The 15,378-nt window shown below is 43.7% G+C and overlaps 1 protein-coding gene across 2 annotated transcripts; it reads left to right on the forward strand.

Moving 5' to 3' along the window:
* The first annotated feature begins 720 nt into the window (after nucleotides 1-720).
* Kpna2 (karyopherin subunit alpha 2) lies at nucleotides 721-12,078 on the forward strand. 2 transcript variants are annotated; one of them, XM_052195531.1, is made up of 11 exons: nucleotides 721-874; nucleotides 2,276-2,373; nucleotides 2,947-3,084; nucleotides 7,442-7,530; nucleotides 8,024-8,292; nucleotides 8,647-8,741; nucleotides 8,843-9,106; nucleotides 9,272-9,505; nucleotides 9,910-10,092; nucleotides 11,047-11,196; nucleotides 11,735-12,078. In XM_052195531.1, exons 2-11 carry the CDS (start codon nucleotides 2,299-2,301, stop codon nucleotides 11,825-11,827), a joined length of 1,590 nt encoding a protein of 529 aa, XP_052051491.1. In that variant the 5' UTR covers nucleotides 721-874; nucleotides 2,276-2,298; the 3' UTR covers nucleotides 11,828-12,078. The 2 variants fall into 2 exon arrangements, with proteins under 2 accessions (XP_052051491.1, XP_052051489.1); XM_052195529.1 differs by having other exon boundaries at nucleotides 721-848.
* Nucleotides 12,079-15,378: the final 3,300 nt, after the last annotated feature.

The raw sequence follows: 15,378 nt of genomic DNA on the forward strand, positions 1-15,378 counted from the left end.
CCCACAATAAAAATTAAATAACCAGTAAATAACATAAATAATAATATAGTGATACAACTAATGATTATCTAAAGATTAATCAACAAACACTATATATATACTAATACAACTAATGATTAACAGTCACACAGACCCACCTTACTTTCTTCTAGCGACCTGCTCCTGCCATAAACAATTTTTCAAATGTCAATATATCTATGGTATGCTTTATTTGCCTATTAATTTTTGAGACAGGGTCTCACTATGTAACCCTGGCTGGCCGCGCTGTGTAAACCAGGTCGCCTTGAACTCAAGAATCTCTCTGCCTCCCTAGTGCTGGGATAAACAGCCTGCGCCAATCACGGCAGGCTAAGCCTTTTTTTAACTTTAAATTTACAAGTGTAGTAATAATTTCGTGTGCTTGCTTAGGGACAGGCCCAGAGAAAGCAAACAGGGTTTGAGAAAGCTCAGTGTTCCTGCTAAACACGGAAGAAACGCAAGTCTGAGCACAGTGTGCAGAGATCCGGAGTCACCCTTATGCAAGGCACTCTGGGATTGCCCGGCCGCTCCCTCATCTCGCGATGCTTCCCTTCTTACCGCCCCACCCCCACCTTTTTCCCCCTAAACCCTATGTCTGCGTCCCACCCCCACCCCGCCTAACGTGTTTTTCAAACCTACCAATGAACGCACAGCTTAGGCTCAAACCAGCCAATCGGAACGCGGCGTCACCGGGAAATTTAAATCGCGCCGGCCGGCAGCACGAGGCACAAAGTCTGAGGGCTGAGGGCTAGTGGACGTTTCGACAGCCGCCGACCCGCTGCTTGAGAGCCCCGCACCGACTTTCGTGGAAGTCTGAGCCGGCTGTACAGGTGGGAACGGAGGCCGGTCTTGAGCGGTAACGGCGGGACGGAGGGCTGTGGGACGGAGGGCGGGAGCAGGCCGCGCCCCGGCGGGAGCTGAGTTTCCCTGCTCAGACCAGGCCTCGGGGCGGGTTGGTTTCGCCATGCGGGGGTCAGAGGTGGCAGTGCCGGGCGCGGCGCGGCTCGGTTCGGCGCGGCCATGAGGGTCCGCCTAGGGGACCCGAGGGCGGCCACAGTCGAGCGGACCTGGTTGTGCCGCCGCTTTCCTGATGCTTCTGCCTGGGGAGGAGACGCAGCTTTGGGTCGGAGATGGTGGCAGTTAGACACCCCAGTTAAGCATCTGACCCGGGTCACCTGTGTCAGAGTCGAGGACGGACATAAAGCAGTTAAAGCCGCCAGATTATCGGGGGACTTGTGGTTACTGTCACTCCGTGACGACCACACCTGTGTTATATCGAGCCCCAGTGACCACAGCTGATGTCATCCTGGTTGAATGCATTCGCTGGAAGTGTGTGCAAGATGCGGCGTTAATGTCACTGCTGACGATCCTATAATGTAACAAACCGATTCTTTAAAGATGTGACTCGCTGGAAGATGGTATGGATCCGTTTTGGCCATCAGTCAACAGAAAACCAGAGCTGCGTTTATTGCCTTAAGGACGTAGATTGTTAACTATAAGGCGGCCGGTGTTCTCCTACTTGGTGTTCTATTAACTAATGGAGTCTAGAATTTAGATCCCTGACTTATACCGTGCTGGCTAGAGGCTTAAGGCTATTGAGTGCTTGGAAAGCCGCTAATCTGAGTGGAGATGCCCTGTGTGCGTAAACTACACATAGGATTTTGAAGGTGTATGAAAACAGTAAAACATCTCGATTTTTCTGTACTAATGACATCCTGAAATGGTAATAGTTTATCTATATGGGGTAAAATTCTTAAAATTAATTGTATTCTTTCTTTTTGCCCATTAAAAATGTGGTTAGTGGAAATTTTACATTATCTTTGTTTTATTTTTATTTATTTTTTGAGACAGGGTTTCTCTTGAGTAGTCCAGGCTGTTCTGGAATTCACTCTGTAGACTAGGCAGGCCACAAACTCAGATCTGTCCACTTCTGCCTCCTGAGGGCTTGGGGTGCTTTGCCACCCCCGCCAGGCCGTGTGTCGTTGTCATCGTCTTGTTTTGTTTGTTTCATACAGTATAGAGATGGAGTAGAAATTTAGTTGATTATAACATTCTGTTGTGTATTTTTGTTTCATATTAAGATGGGGTTTCTCTATTTGGCCTAGAACTCTCTACAAACCAGGCTGGCCTCAGACTCATAGAGATCTGGCTATGTCTGCCTCCCAAGTGCTATAATTAAAGGCGTGTATTACTACCCAGCTTCTGTTGTATTATTAAAAAGTGCTTTTTTTCTTTTTTTATTCTCCTTGTCTACTAGCTTTCCTCCTTGTTCCTGCAACCATGTCCACCAACGAGAATGCTAATTCACCAGCTGCCCGGCTTAACCGATTCAAGAACAAGGGGAAGGACAGTACAGTGAGTACTTCTGTTGCTTTCCTGTGTGTACTTGGAAAGGAGAGATGTTTGTGTAACACTTTGTGAGGTACTGGGGATTGAATCTAGAGCTTCATGCTCAGGCTGGGTGGGTTTTTCTGTGCCCAAGCTTCTTCTTAGGTATTTGGACTCTTAAAATTGCATTTTATTATTTACTTTTCTGTATGTGTGTGTGGGGGGGGAGTTATGTGCACCTGGTGCACATGTGTAGAGGGGAGAGGACAACTTACAGACATTGGTTCCCTCTTCTACATGGCTCTGAAAGATTGAAGGCCTCAGACTTGGTAGCAAATGCACCTTTATTGGATGAGCCATCTCTTGCTGGGATTTAAAAAAAGAAATCACAGCTGGATGGAGTGGCTCTCAGCACTTAGGAGTCAGAGACAGGTGGATCTCTGAGTTTGGAGCCAGCCTAGTCTACAAAATGGGTTACAGGACAGCCAGGGCTACACAGAGAAACCCTGGCTTGAAAAACTAAAAAAGGTGAGAGGGAGAGAGATCACTTGGTAGTAAAAAGCTGATGGGAGAGATATAATGAGGTCTTCTTCTCTTCAGGAAATGCGCCGCCGCCGAATAGAAGTTAATGTGGAACTTAGGAAAGCTAAAAAAGATGACCAGATGCTGAAAAGGAGAAATGTCAGCTCGTTTCCTGATGATGCTACTTCTCCACTACAGGAAAACCGAAACAATCAGGTGAATATATTCGTGTCAACTTAGAAAATAGGGATGAATATCTCTTAAACACCTTTTTTTCTTCTCACACTCCAGTGGATAGTTTTCTTTTAGTCCTATCCTTTCTTCAGTCTTCCCTGCACTTCTGGATACTAGCTTAATACCTTGGTCAGTTCTAATTGAAGAAGAAAACTTTTTATTATTGTTGTTGTTGTTGTTTTGTTTTGTTTTGAGACAGGGTTTCTCTGCATAGTTCTGCCTGTCCTGGAACTCACTGTAGACCAGGCTGGCCTTGAACTCAGAAATCTGCCTGCCTCTGCCTCCCAAGTGCTGGGATTAAAGGCGTGCGCCACCACTGTCCGGCTATTTTTAATTATTTTGAGACAGTATTTTGCTGTATAACCCTGGTTGGTCTCATATTTTCTATATAGTTCCTGGTTTGGAACTCAACTTTAGTTCTCTACTCAGGTGTGTACAGTCATGCCATGCTATACAGTATAAAGTAGTAGTTCTCAGCCTCCCTGTTGCTGTGACCCTTTAACACAGTTGCTCATGTTGTGGGTACCCCAACCATAAAATTGTTTTTGTTTCTACTTCACAATTTTGCTCCTGTTAAGAATCATAATGCAGCCAGGCGGTTAATGGCACTGACTGCTCTTCCAGAGGTCCTGAGTAAAATTTCCAGCAACCACATGACCATCAGTAAAGGGATTTGATCCCTTTTCTGTCATGGTAGAGCAGAGTACTCACACATTAAATAAACAAAAAAAATATTAATGTTTTTAAAAAGTCATCAAAAAGTAATCAGAAATGTAAGCAGCTGTGCTTACTGATGGTCTTAGGTGACTCCCCAAAGGGGTTGCTCTACCCAAAGGGGTCACGACCCACAGGCTGTAAAGTGTGACTGTAATGACTGACACATTGGCACTTAACCTAGAGCACCTGCAGTCCTGAAGCTCCATTCCTGGAGAGTTCCCCATACTTGGTCATCGTACCATTTTTATCTTTTATGTTAGCCAGCCTTTATTGTACTGTTTTCTACTTTACACTTTGGATACACATACACTTCCTACCATGTTGGAATTGCCTGCCACATTTAATATAACAATGCTGCATAGGTATGTAACCCAGGAAGCAAAATAGGCTTATATAGCTTAGGTACTTGTAACTTACTACAAAGGAATTATATAATACCACATTTCTTAGGATGTATTCTGTGTTGAAAGATACCTGGTTGACATGTTCTCTGTGCTCAGAATCTCCATGACAGCTATAATGAACTTTAACTTTAGTCCTTTTAACCCTGATTCCTGGTCTCATCCCATCTTTTTCTGCTGAAACCCTTCTTCCCAGCAGTTTTTTCTTTCTTTATGTCTGTTTCATATTTGGCCTACTGAGCGTAATTATGGTTGCCTGCATGAGAATGGGTAGGAGCCCTAGTCGGGCGGTGGTGGCGCACGCCTATAATCCCAACACTCTGGGAAGCAGAGGCAGGTGGATTTCTGAGTTCGAAGCCAGCCTGGTCTACAGAGTGAGTTCCAGGACAGCCAGGGCTATACAGAGGAACCCTGTCTAAGAAAAAAAAAAAAATCCAAACACACACACACACACACACACACACACACACACACACAAAAGAGAGAATGGGTGGGAGCTTGTTTACTGGAGCATGGATAGCTTGCCAGTGGATGCACTCCCTGACGGAAGTTCACTCTACCCCAGGAAGGAGTAGGACTTTATGAGCCCTTCCCCCTTTCATGGTGAAGTATTAAAATGCCTATCTTCCACATGAGTGTCTATTTAGGTTTCTCTGTGATAAAACCCTGCCAAACCAACTTGAGCGGGGGAAGGGTTGATTTGGCTTACAGGTTACAGTCCATTATCCAAGGAAGCCACGGCAAGAACAACATTGCTTATCGGCTTAGTCTCTGGCTTGCTCAGTTCAGAGTTATAAGTGTGTAATCCTGGTGTCCTGGAACTCACTATGAAGACCAGGCTACCTTCCCTAGTGCTTGGGTTAAAGATAATGTACCACCACACCTGAATCTCAGGTACTTTCCTACCTGCCCTGGCCTACCTGTCAGATGGTACTACCTACAGTATGCTGGGCCTTGTATATCAATTAACAGTCAAGAAATGTCCTACATAACTACTCTGGTAAAGTCAGTTCCTCAGTTATTGTAACAATGAGTACAATTGCTGTGTCATATCTGAATCTTATTTTAGCCTTAGAGGATGTATGTTATTTATGTATGTATGTATGTATGTATGTATGTATGTATGTTAGAGACATCCTTTTCACAGCTGAGCTATTCATCACTCATTGGCCATCTGTGAGACCATCCATTGCCAAAAGAAGCTTCTCTTGAGTGAGGTCGAGAACTGCACTAATCTTTAGTTAGAAATATTTAAAAGGCAATAGACCATGTCTGTTATTAGCAAATTAGTTGGTTTTCCCCTAGGGCTTATGACCTTAGCAGGAATCAGGTGTTCAGGAACAGGCATAAGATCCCCTGTGGAGGCTGGGCGGTGGTGGCGGCGCACGCCTGTAATCCCAGCACTCTGGGAGGCAGAGGCAGGCGGATTTCTGAGTTCGAGGCCAGCCTGGTCTACAGAGTGAGTTCCAGTACAGCCAAGGCTATACAGAGAAACCCTGTCTCGAAAAAACCAAATTAAAAAAAAAAAAAAAAAAAGATCCCCCGTGGAGCAGGTTTTAAATACAACCTGAAAGCAGTTGATTTCCTCCATAACTATGATGCTACTATTGAACCAGTGGGCACACTATGCTAGGCAGGATGTACAGGTACAGCTGGGTATGATGGTTAACTTCCCCCCAGAAGCCTGTATAGTATCTTCCAACACTGTAAAAGTCTGCAGTGAGGAAAACCTTCCAGGTCAGTTCCAATTAGGGTTATTTTTCTCTCATGGCCTATAGAACTTAAATTTGGTGGGCAACCAAAAGCGATGACAATAGTTTATGTTGTTTCAAGGGATGCAAGCCTCTCTTCTGTAGTGATTATAACTTAACATTATCTACCCTGGAAACTTACAGATTTTAAATACAATTAGGCCCCATGTGGTGACACATGCTTTTAATTCTAGCACTCTGGAGATAGAGATAAGTAGATCTGAGTTCTAGGCTAGCCTGGTCTATATAATGAGCGCCAGGATAGCTACATAGAGATCCTGTATGAAAAACTAAAAACAACAACAAAAATCCAAGACATTGTCTATATCTTTGCTGCATATATCTTTGCTAGAAGTATATTTGCGTTCAGGTGATTACAACTAAGAATAGCCTTTTGTTTGCCTTAGACCAATCTTTTTTTTGGTTTTTGGTTTTTTGTAAACAGGGTTTCTCTGTATATATAGCCCTGGCTGTCCTAGAACTCACTCTGTAGAACTACTCCTTTTAATGACAAAAAAGTGTTCTGACTTGAGAATCCAATGTCATGGTACCAAGTTTGAGAAGAATCCTAGATATAAAGCAGGATTTAGTAGTCCAAATTAAATGTAAAGCTAATCTTCAGACTAAGATCTCTTTATAATGCCATGTGGGTTAGTTTGCTTTCTATTACTGTGAAAAAACTGAAAGCAATGTAGAGGCAGGAAAAGGTTTATTTGGCCTTATATGACCTTCAGGTCATAACTCCCCCCCCCCCCCCCCCCCCCACACACACACACAGGGTTTCTCTGTATAGCCCTGGCTGTCCTGGAACTCACTCAGTAGACCAGCCTGGCCTCGAAACTCAGAAATCCACCTGCCTCTGCCTCCCAGAGTGCTGGGATTACAGGCGTGCACCACCACCGCCCAGCAGGTCATAACTTTTTTTAAAAAGGTTTATTTATTTATTATATGTAAGTACACTCTAGCTGTCTTTAGACAAATCAGAAGAGGGCGTCAGATCTCATTACGAATGGTTGTGAGGCACCATGTGGTTGCTGAGATTTGAACTCTGGACCTTTGGAAGAGCAGTCAGTGCTCTTAACTGCTAAACCATCTCTCCAGCCCCAGGTCATAACTTATTAATGAGGGAAATCAGGACAGGAAATGAGCAGAAACCGTGAGACAGCGGGCAGGGTGTTGCTACTTTATTGACTGGCTCTTGCCTGGACCAGCTTTCCCATACAACCTAGGCGGGCCTGCCTGGGGAGAGCGCTGCCCACATCCAGCTGGACTCGCCCAGATCATGAAGGTAATTTCAGACATGAATGACCACAGATTAATCTGACCAAAACAATTCTTTATGTTGATTCTATCCTGATGGTGTCTATTGTATCAAGTTGACAACAGGATAGTACTATAAGGTATATTATTTGCATGTAATAAAAATAATTGTAATAAAAATAATAATTTGTAAAATATTGCTCTTTTTAGGGTACTGTAAATTGGTCTGTGGAGGACATTGTTAAAGGCATAAACAGTAACAATTTGGAAAGTCAGCTCCAAGCTACTCAGGCTGCTCGGTAAGTATGTAGGCTCTGAAATTAGCCCTTTAGATTGAGGGAGGTGTGTTAGAGAAACAACTTGTGCAGAAAGCCATACAATCCTGTTTTCATGAATTTTTACCTTTATCTTAAAAGTTTGTGTGTGTGTGTGTGTGTGAGAGAGAGAGAGAGAGAGAGAGAGAGAGAGAGAGAGAGAGAGAGAGAGAGAGAAATCAGAGGAAAACTTGCAGGAGTTCTCTCCACCATGTGAGTTCTGGGGATTGATTGAACTCAGGTTGTCAGTTTGATGGCAAGCTCTTTTGGCCACTAAACTGCCTCACCATCTCCTTCCCCTTTAAACAACATTTCACGTAGCCTAGGCTGACTTTAAGTGCAAAGTTAGTTCTTTTGTCTCAGCCTTCCCCATGTTGAGAGTGTACATGTATCCAACACCATGACCAGATTTTTGTACACCTTTTCAGGACACCTTGAAAATTAACTTCAATTTTTGATTTTTTTTTTTTCCTCTTAGGAAACTGCTTTCTAGAGAGAAACAGCCTCCTATAGACAACATCATCCGGGCTGGTTTGATCCCAAAATTTGTGTCGTTCTTGGGCAGAACTGATTGTAGTCCCATTCAGTTTGAGTCTGCTTGGGCACTCACCAACATTGCGTCTGGAACATCTGAACAGACCAAAGCTGTGGTGGACGGAGGTGCTATCCCAGCATTCATTTCTCTCTTGGCATCTCCCCATGCTCACATCAGCGAGCAAGCCGTATGGGCTCTTGGAAACATTGCAGGTACTTGCACTTAACATTCTTTGGACTGAATGTGTCCAATGTGATTAAAGAAGGTTCTAGTGACTTTTGTGTCAAGCTTTGTGCTTGCTTTAGGCCCTTATTAGGAATGGAAGAGGCATTTAAGAATGCTGCTGAAGAAATAACTCTCGTTAGAGCAGGTCTGACCGTGCATTCAGTAGCTAACTAAACATGGATATTTGGGATAGTAAGTTCATTAATCTGGCTTTTTTATTTTTTGTGACAGGGTCTCTATGTAGCACTGGCTGTATAGACCAGGATAATTTGGAACCCACAGAAATAGATCTTGGGATTAAAGGGACTGCCATGCTCAGCCAATCTTGCTTTCTGTTCCAGGTGATGGTTCAGTTTTCCGAGACTTAGTTATCAAACATGGTGCAATTGACCCACTGTTGGCACTTCTTGCAGTTCCTGACCTATCATCCTTGGCAGTAAGTTAATACTATAAGTTGAGCCACTTAATAATATTTGGTTCTTATTTTCCCCATCTATTCAGAGACAAGCCTTCTCAATAATTTTTCTTTCCCTTTAGTGTGGTTACTTACGTAATCTTACCTGGACGCTTTCAAACCTTTGTCGAAACAAGAATCCTGCACCCCCCTTAGATGCCGTTGAGCAGATTCTTCCTACTTTAGTTCGACTCTTGCACCACAACGATCCAGAAGTATTAGCAGATTCCTGCTGGGCTATTTCCTACCTGACTGATGGTCCAAATGAGCGTATTGAGATGGTTGTGAAGAAAGGAGTTGTTCCCCAACTTGTGAAGCTTCTAGGAGCTACTGAATTGCCCATTGTGGTAGGTGTTAGCCTTCTTATTAATGAGCTTTATGAGTACAGGTGCATAATCAGTTGATACTGATAAGAAAGATACTGCCTGTCACTTTCGCAGAACTTGCAGAATAGTGAATTTTTTAGCATCACTGGAAAGTAATTAATCAACAACCTTTTTTTCCTTTTTTAGACTCCCGCACTAAGAGCCATAGGGAATATTGTCACTGGAACAGATGAACAGACCCAGAAAGTGATAGACGCAGGAGCACTTGCAGTCTTTCCCAGCCTGCTAACAAATCCCAAAACTAATATTCAGAAGGAGGCCACATGGACAATGTCAAACATTACAGCTGGACGCCAGGACCAGATACAGCAAGTTGTGAATCATGGCCTAGTTCCGTTTCTTGTTGGTGTTCTCTCTAAGGTAATGAGAGTTTAGGATTTGACCAGATGATAGCATTTATGACAACCTATGCTTCGTGAGAGTCTTAGAGGAACCTGAGCACAGTGATACATGCTTTTAATTTGCAGCCAACCTGATCTAAGCAGTGATTGTCAGGATAAGCCAGCGCAACAGAGAGACAGAGAGGGGTCTTGTCTCAAAAAACCAACAGTAACAACTATCAAAGAGTCTTAAAAGAAGACCAATGCAGGCTCCCTAAGCCTTTTGTTAGGTACTGGACAGTACCTAGTATTAGTAGTATTGTCCTAGTAATATTGGGTAGAACCAGCAATTAGTTGACTTGGTGTTTTAAGACCACTAACTTTTGGAGTCTAGCTGTTAGGACTTCTGGACAAAAACTCATTTTCTTCTTTCTTGTTTATCAGGCAGACTTTAAGACACAGAAGGAGGCCGCATGGGCTATAACCAACTATACTAGCGGTGGGACTGTTGAACAGATTGTGTATCTTGTTCATTGTGGGATAATAGAACCTTTGATGAACCTCTTGAGTGTAAAAGATACCAAGATTATTCAGGTTATTCTTGATGCCATTTCAAATATCTTTCAGGTAAGTTCTAACAAGGCTATGTTTGCTTGAATTTAAGGTTGATAGTTAACTATTTAGGACTGGGAAGAGGACAGCTAAATTTGGTTATTATAGTCAGAATCAGGTTTGTTTGTGTGCAGCCTCAGTTTTAAAATTTACTAATGAATTCTTTTTTTTTTTAAAGATTTTATTATATATATATAGATAGGTAGATATATAGATATATAGAGGTATAGATATAGAAATAGATATAGATAGATAGATATATACTGTAGCTGTCTTCAGACACACCAGAAGAGGGCATCTGATCTCATTATGGATGGCTGTGAGCCACCATGTGGTTTCTAGGATTTGAACTCAGGATCTCTGGAAGAGCAGTCGGTGCGCAGTCGGTGCTCTTAACCACTGAGCCATCTCTCCAGCCCCTACTAATGAATTCTTATTCTGGCCATACACACCTTTAATCCCAGGACTTGGGAAGCCAAGGCAGGCCGAGCTCTTGAGTTTGAGGCCAGCCTGGTCTATAGAGCCTGTTCTAGAACAGCCAGGGACACACAGAGAAACTGTGTATTGGAACCCCACATTCCTTTATTTATTCATTTTGAATGTATGGGTGGGAACTGGAGTTGTGTATTATGAGCAACCATATGTATGCTGGGACTCAAACCCAGATTCTCTGCAAGAACAAGTGCTCTTAACCACTGAGCCACTATTTTGGCTCCCTTTCTTTAAGGATTTTTTTTTGTGTGTGTGTGTTGGGGGGAGGGGGCAGTGATGGAGCAAGCCCAGCACTCAGGAGGAAGAGCCAGGCGGATCTCTTGAGTTTGAGAGATCTGTCTACATGGACAGCCAGGGCTACATTAAACTGTCTCAGAAATCAAAAATAAATACACAAAGCAACTAAAACACGTCTCATAGAGACTGGTATTTGTATCTCACAGAGGGTAGTAAACTTGAATTGTGTTTTGTTTTAAGGCTGCAGAGAAACTAGGTGAGACAGAAAAACTCAGTATAATGATTGAAGAGTGTGGAGGCTTGGATAAAATTGAAGCACTACAGAGCCATGAAAACGAGTCTGTATACAAGGCTTCATTAAACTTAATTGAGAAGTACTTCTCAGTGGAGGTGAGTGAGTGATGGCCATGTTCACACAACTTGGAAAGTATTAAGAATTCACAAGTTTCTTCAAGTCCATTAGCTTTTGATCCTTTGTATATGGTTCTTATCCTATCACAAAGAACAAGCATCAATGCAGCCCAGGTGTGTGTGTGTGTGTGTGTGTGTGTGTGTGTGTGTGTGTGTGTGTGTGTGTGTGTGTGTGTGTGTGTGTGTGTGTGTGTTAGAGAGAGAGAGAGAGAGAGAGAGAGAGAGAGAGAGAGAGAGAGAGCGAGAGAGCGCGTGAGCACGAGCGAGCCTGGGACACCTGAGACTAAGTTTATAGGTATCCTTGTGGAAGTTTATGGAGAAGAGGACCAACCTGAGCCTTAACTCTGCCTGATTGGTGCCTGCAGTGATAGGTGCCTCAACCCATCCAGACCTTCTCCCAGCACTCAGGAGTTAGCTAAGCTTTGGCAGCCAGCTTTCTGCTAAGTGCAGGCTTTGAGACAGGGTTCTGCTAGAGATGTACCACATCCATGGTTGAATCTTGTCTTGCTTTTTCCAGGAAGAGGAAGATCAAAATGTGGTGCCAGAAACTACCTCTGAAGGTTTCGCCTTCCAAGTTCAGGATGGAGCTCCCGGGACCTTTAACTTCTAATGTCCAACCAAGGCACAAAGTTGTTAGCTATGTGCTGTGCTATCCTGTGTTCTCATAAATTTGTCTTACTGTTTCTCTGCTAAGAACTCTTTTTACATGTGGTTTGTTATTGTAGCACTTTTTACAAAAGAAACTATACTTGAACAGTTATAAACTGTACATACTCTATGAAGCTGTCCTCTGAGTTTATTTCTATGTGGAATTTCGTACCCTTTCATGTCCTGTAAATAAAGATTAAGTTCCATTCTTTACTCTGCTGCTTTCTTACTTGAGATTACTGTTGGAAGTGAAAGGTGACCTAAGTTTCTGCAGAGGCTGAGAGATGGTCCTGCTTGCAGACCCTTGAATATAAGGCTGACATCACCAGGGATAGGGGCGGGGATTGGGGTTGGGGAGTCCTTGAGGTTCTGGGCTGGCCTAGGACTAGGCAGCCAGCACTGCCTGTGTCTGGTTAGATGAGTTCTGATGAAAGCCCACGTTGAGCCATGAATGTAAGTGGAGGTAATTCCTCTCAGCTTCAGCCTAACTGCATGTTGACCCTGGGCAAATTATCTGAAGTCTGTATAGTATTGATTACTGGCCATTGCTCTAAGCATAGTCAATATTAAGTTGGGCACTGGTGGCGCACACTCTTAATCCCAGCACTTGGGAAGCAGAGGCAGGCGGATTTCTGAGTTCAAGGCCACCCTGGTCTACAGAGTGAGTTCCAGGACAACCAGGGCTACACAGAGAAACCCCTGGCTCAAAAAAACCAAAAAAAAAAAAAAAAAAAAATCAGTATTAGGCTTTGAGTCTTGCAAAAAGGATGCATATCTTTTATTAACTTAGTCCATTTCTTTAAAATCTTATTTTCTATGGGTGTTTTGCCTGCATATAGAGTGCCTCTGGACCCAGAAGAGGGTGTCCAGTTTCCTGGTTTTGGAGTTTTGGAGTTATAAACAGCCATTTAAGTGCTAGAATTCAAACCTGGGCTCTCTGGAAGAGTAGGCACTGCTGAGCCATCTCTCCAGGCTCCCCAGAGGCAGGCGGATTTCTGAGTTCGAGGCCAGCCTGGTCTACAGAGAGTTCCAGGACAAGACAACCAGGGCTACACAGAGAAACCCTGTCTGGGAGTGTGGGTATGGGGAGGGGGAAGTATTCTCAACCACTGAGCCTTCTCTCCAGCCCTGGTTTCTTGTAATTTTTTTTTTTTTTCTGAGAGAAGATCTCTATGTAGTCCTGGCTGTCTTAGGGCTTACTGTGTAGACCAAGATGGCCTCAAACTCATCCTGCGTCTGCCTCCTAAGTGCTAGGATTAGAGGTATGCACCACCAATCTGGCCTTTGTACGGTTCTTTTTTTAAGCTTCATTTTTATGTATGTGTATGGTGTTCTGCCAGTATGTATGTCTGTGTACCATATGCATGTGGTACCCTGAGAGGCTAGAAGAGGGGATGCCCTATCGACTGGAGTGAGTTACAGTTATGAGCTGCCTTGAAGGTGCTGGGAAGCAACCTGGATCCTCTTGAGGGTCAAGTGCTCTTTTAACTGCTAAGCTATTTCTAGAGATTGGCTAAGTATTCTTAGCCAACCAGCCATCTCTCCAGCTCTGTACATCTTGTTAAATAAAAAGGATATTGCTTCCAGCACTTGGGAGGCAGAGACAGGTGGATTTATGAATTCTAGGTCACCCAGAGTTATATGGTGAGACTGTCTCAAAACAAAACAAAATGTGCCAGGCTGGGCTATAGCTCAACTCAGTAGTATGGATTAAGCTCTGTGTTTGATTACCAGTACCATGTACACTGGGTATGGTGGTGATTCTAGTGTGCTTTTCTGTTGTTGAGATAAAATACCATAACCAAAGGGATTTGGGGAGGGAAGGGCTTATTACAGCCGGCTCTTTACAGAGAAGCCAGGCCAGGAACCTGGAGAGTAACCTGAAGCACATTTTCTGTAACCTGAAGCCCTGTTTTCTGCCTTGTTTCCTCCGGTTTGCTCACCAGCAACCTTCCTCCCACGGGCCACAGCAGGCTGACCTACCTGTGACACTGAGCAACCAAGAAAATGTCCCACTGGCCTAATCGGATGGAGGCATTGCTCAGTTGAGGTTCCTCTTCCAAATTGTGTCAGGTTGACAACCATGGCTAACCTTGACAGTGATCCACTGTAATCCCACACTTGCGATTGGAGGTATTGGGATGGCTCATAGCCATCCTCCATTAGGTAGTAAGCTTAAAGTCAGCCTCGGACGAGACTCGTCTCAAAATTTGATTTTCTCAATTTGGCTTTTCTTTGCTTTTTTTTTTTTTTTTTTTTTTTTTTTTTTTGAGTTCCCAGAACCAAGTAAATTAAAAACCAAAACTCTTTGCCCAGATGGTATTGGTTTCTTTCCATCCCACAAGTTCTTGGGTTTTGTTTATAGGAAGCCTGGAAACCCAGCGAGCCAGAGGACCCAAGAGATCATTAGGGGCTATTACAACTGGCTATTTCTGGGCGGTGGTGGTGCATGCCTTTAATCCCAGCACTTGGGAGGCAGGGGCAGGCAGATTTCTGAGGCCAGCCTGGTCTACAGAGTGAGTTCCAGGAAAGCTAGGGCTACACAGAGAAACCCTGTGTCGGAAAAAAAAAACCCAAAATAAATAAATAAATATAAACAAAAACAAAAAACACCTGGTTATTTACCTGCCTCTGCCCTTACCCAAACCCAGTGGACTGATTTTTGGGAAGCCTTTGGATCATATCACAATGGGAGCCTTCTTTTATAATTGGGTCGTTGACCTAATCTGTGATGAACAAAAACCCAGCCACATCCTTCCCAGTATCCCCTTGAAGTGTTAGTGAAAAGTGTCCTAGAACATCAAGGGTTTAATTGTTTTTTTGTGCCTTCAGTCATTAAAATTAAAATGACAGGAGCTGGAGAGATGGCTCAGTGGTTGCGAGCACTGTCTGCTCTTCCAGACGAGGTCCGAGTTTGAGTCCCAACAACCCGTGGTGGCACACAGCCATCTGTAATGGAATCTTCTGGCATGCAGGAATATATGCAGGTAGAGCTCTGGTGTATAAAATAAAAAAATAAATAAAATCTTTAAAAAAATTAGAATGACAAAAACACCCAGCCTATCAAGTAAGGTGTTGAGAGGGTAGCAGTACAGTTGAGTTCTAAGCACTTGTATGTTAAATGTCGTGTTGTTGGCATAGTTTGAAAGTATCATTCTGATGTCTGCAAACCCCTGATGTCTGCAAACCCCTCGTTCCTACGAAATACTTGGGACAGTTTCCTAGACTGTATGTGAATTGCCTGCACCAAGCCCTCTGAACTGACGAGTTCTTACACTGCTTCTAAGCTCTCAGTGCTATCTGTCTCCCTGGGCCTGAGCTAGGAGGCACTGTGGTGCCGTGGATAGACTGCTGTTTGGCAGCTGCGTCTGCCTAAGGTTACATCCAGCAATGGAATACAACTCTAACGAAGAAGGTAGGGGTTCCTAAAACAAATATCTCACCAGGTGTGGTAGTTTTTAACTCAAGTGCTTAGAAGGCAGAGGCAGAGGAAGGCTGATCTCTGAGTTGGAG

Source organism: Apodemus sylvaticus, chromosome 10, assembly GCF_947179515.1.
Source record: "Apodemus sylvaticus chromosome 10, mApoSyl1.1, whole genome shotgun sequence".
NCBI classification, from domain to species: domain Eukaryota; kingdom Metazoa; phylum Chordata; class Mammalia; order Rodentia; family Muridae; genus Apodemus; species Apodemus sylvaticus.

Bases quoted from the DNA above. Each gene is read 5' to 3' on its own strand.
- Kpna2 (XM_052195531.1), top strand. From the start codon at position 2,299: ATGTCCACCAACGAGAATGCTAATTCACCAGCTGCCCGGCTTAACCGA. The intron at 2,374-2,946 runs GTGAGTACTTCT...TCTTCTCTTCAG, and splicing joins ACAAGGGGAAGGACAGTACA to GAAATGCGCCGCCGCCGAAT. The intron at 3,085-7,441 runs GTGAATATATTC...TGCTCTTTTTAG, and splicing joins AGGAAAACCGAAACAATCAG to GGTACTGTAAATTGGTCTGT.